The following is a 2187-nucleotide window of genomic DNA, read 5'->3' on the forward strand; positions in this document are numbered from 1 at the left end:
TTCTTTGTTGAGGTCCACTTTAGAACGCGTGCTGGAGTTTGAAAAACGAGTGAGAGAGCTGCAAGTTGTGGGGCCGTTGCCGCAGCTAGTTCTGGCAGAGGGAGGATCAGCGTCAGCTCCGGTGGTGCTGCCTGCAACAAAGGGACCAGCTGCTCTGCTGGAGCAGAATTCCCAGCAGCAGCAGCCACAGCAGCAGCGGCTATCGTGGGCTGAGTGGCTGTCTTTAGTCGAAGCGGCCAGTAACTTGGGGCTGGATGTTGAGTCAGCAACTCTTGTGAAGCAGCTGCATGCACGGGCCGTGATGTTACAGCAGAAGGTGCAGAGTGCTGTTACAGCACAGCCGATACCCAGTCTCGAGGCAGCACGTGTAATGGTGAGTTATGTTTAATGCTATCTGCGGCTGCAGCTCTTGCTGAGGCGGTTGCTCTTACCCTTGGTGGGGCTGCTGGCTGGGGCCTGTATTGCGAACTGCTTGCGGTGTGTGGTTGTTGCGCTGCAGCTCATGGAAGCTTCTAACCTCCCTGTGGAGACAGCAGGCATAGGTGCAGTATCTGCTGCCATTGCCGCTGTTGATGCGTGGGAGCAGAAGGCAGAGGCGGCCTTGCAGCAGCTGCAGCAGCAGCTCCAGCTGCAGCAACTGCAACAGCGCTGCGGGCTGCCACCGCAGCAGTTGCTGCAGTTGCAGCAGAACCAAGCCCCGAGGACAGACGCCCTCTGGGCCCTCATAGATGAAGCCTCAAAGCTGCCGATTGCCCCGGAGGGAATCCCGGCGTATGTACGCCTTAAGAAGGTGAGCAATATTTTAGGATTGAGGGTGTGAGGGTAAATGCTTACCTCTTAGCCTTCAACGTAGAGTTTCGGGTCAGGTGTGTCAGTGGTCTGGATTAAGGGTTTGGAGTTTGTGGTGTATGTACAGACTGCGGAGGAAGCTGATAAGAAGCTGCTGAGCGATAGAAACGTGGCGCAGCAGCTTCTGCTTTTGCAGCAACTCAAGGACGCTGCTGCTGCTCCTGCACCTGACGCCGCGCTGCAGCAGCAACAGCAGCAACTCTTGCTGCTGCAGAAGGGACTTCATTCTGCCGCAGCAGCTGCGGCTGCATCATCAGGGGAACCATCTGCCCTGCTCCAAGCTCAACAGCAGCCGCAGCAGCAAGCATTCCAGCAGCCGTTGCAGCAACAGCAGCAGCNGCCCTGCTCCAAGCTCAACAGCAGCCGCAGCAGCAAGCATTCCAGCAGCCGTTGCAGCAACAGCAGCAGCAAAACCAACCTATGCTGCAGGCTGGTGCCCTAGGCCTCATAATGCAGCAGCTCGCGCAGCGACACGTAGGCGCGGAGAGGGGTCTGATGTTCAACCTGCCACTTGCCCAGCAGCTCCAGCACTTGCACCAGACGCAGCAGCAGCTGCAGCAGCAGCTGCTTCAGCAGCAACAGCAGCAGCAGCAACAGCAGCCGCCGCCGCAGAATAATCATCACCGGCAGCAACAGCTGCAGTTTCAGCAATTTCAAATGCAGCAGAAGCTGCAGCAGAATCAACAGCAGCTTTTGCAGCAGTTGCAGCAGCAGCCGCAGCAACACCAACAGCTGCTACACCAGCTGGAGCAGCAACAGCAACAGCAGCAACTGCTCTCTCAACAGCAACAGCTGCTGCAACAACAGCGAGGCGGTAGAGGCCGTGGCGGAGGTAGCAGAGGCAGCGGCGCCAGCAGCAGTAGGCAGAAAAGGAAGTCGCCTTCTGCTGCAGACGCCTGGAGTGCAGCAGCAACATCGGCTGCAGCGCCTGCTTCGGTGGGCCCCCCGCTCCAGCATCAAGGCGTGCCTCCTCACTTGCTGCTGCAACAGCAGCAAGTGCCTCCCAGCTCGGCTGCTCCTGACAGGGAACAGCCGATGCCGCCCGTGCAGCTGTAACTGCATTGAGTTGAACTGCTATACTTAGCGTCACGCCCGCAGCGGCCACGCAGGCGGCTGCGATGCTAGCAGCAGCAGCGCCGGCAGCACAAGTGGCTGCTATTAGTGCACAGTGCTGCAGCTGCAGAATACGCCACTTCTGTTTCTTGATTTTGGTTTAGTTTGACCCGCGACGCCTGTCGCCCATTTCTTATGCTTGAAGAACACTTAATAGAAGTGTTATCTGCGAAATTAACTGCCGTTGCCAGAGCACGAGGGGAGTTTGCACAGGGAACAGCAGGA

The 2187-nt window shown here is 57.8% G+C and overlaps 2 protein-coding genes across 2 annotated transcripts in view; both read left to right on the forward strand.

Moving 5' to 3' along the window:
• Positions 1 to 1291, forward strand: part of EMH_0083910 (uncharacterized protein) — a gene marked incomplete at both ends in the record, with an annotated part of 2459 nt that extends 1168 nt beyond the window's left edge. Inside the window, 4 exon segments of the mRNA XM_013500693.1 lie at positions 24 to 373; positions 500 to 790; positions 917 to 1185; positions 1189 to 1291. Coding sequence (XP_013356147.1) covers positions 24 to 373; positions 500 to 790; positions 917 to 1185; positions 1189 to 1291 — 1013 coding nt within the window.
• Positions 1292 to 1344: 53 nt separating this feature from the next.
• Positions 1345 to 1905, forward strand: EMH_0083920 (uncharacterized protein; the record flags this gene model as incomplete). The annotated part of the gene is made up of 1 exon (XM_013500694.1): positions 1345 to 1905. The coding sequence occupies one exon, from the start codon at positions 1345 to 1347 to the stop codon at positions 1903 to 1905; it is 561 nt and encodes a 186-aa protein (XP_013356148.1).
• Positions 1906 to 2187: the final 282 nt, after the last annotated feature.

Source organism: Eimeria mitis, genomic scaffold, assembly GCF_000499745.2.
Source record: "Eimeria mitis Houghton genomic scaffold, Emh_scaff5742, whole genome shotgun sequence".
Taxonomy (NCBI): domain Eukaryota; phylum Apicomplexa; class Conoidasida; order Eucoccidiorida; family Eimeriidae; genus Eimeria; species Eimeria mitis.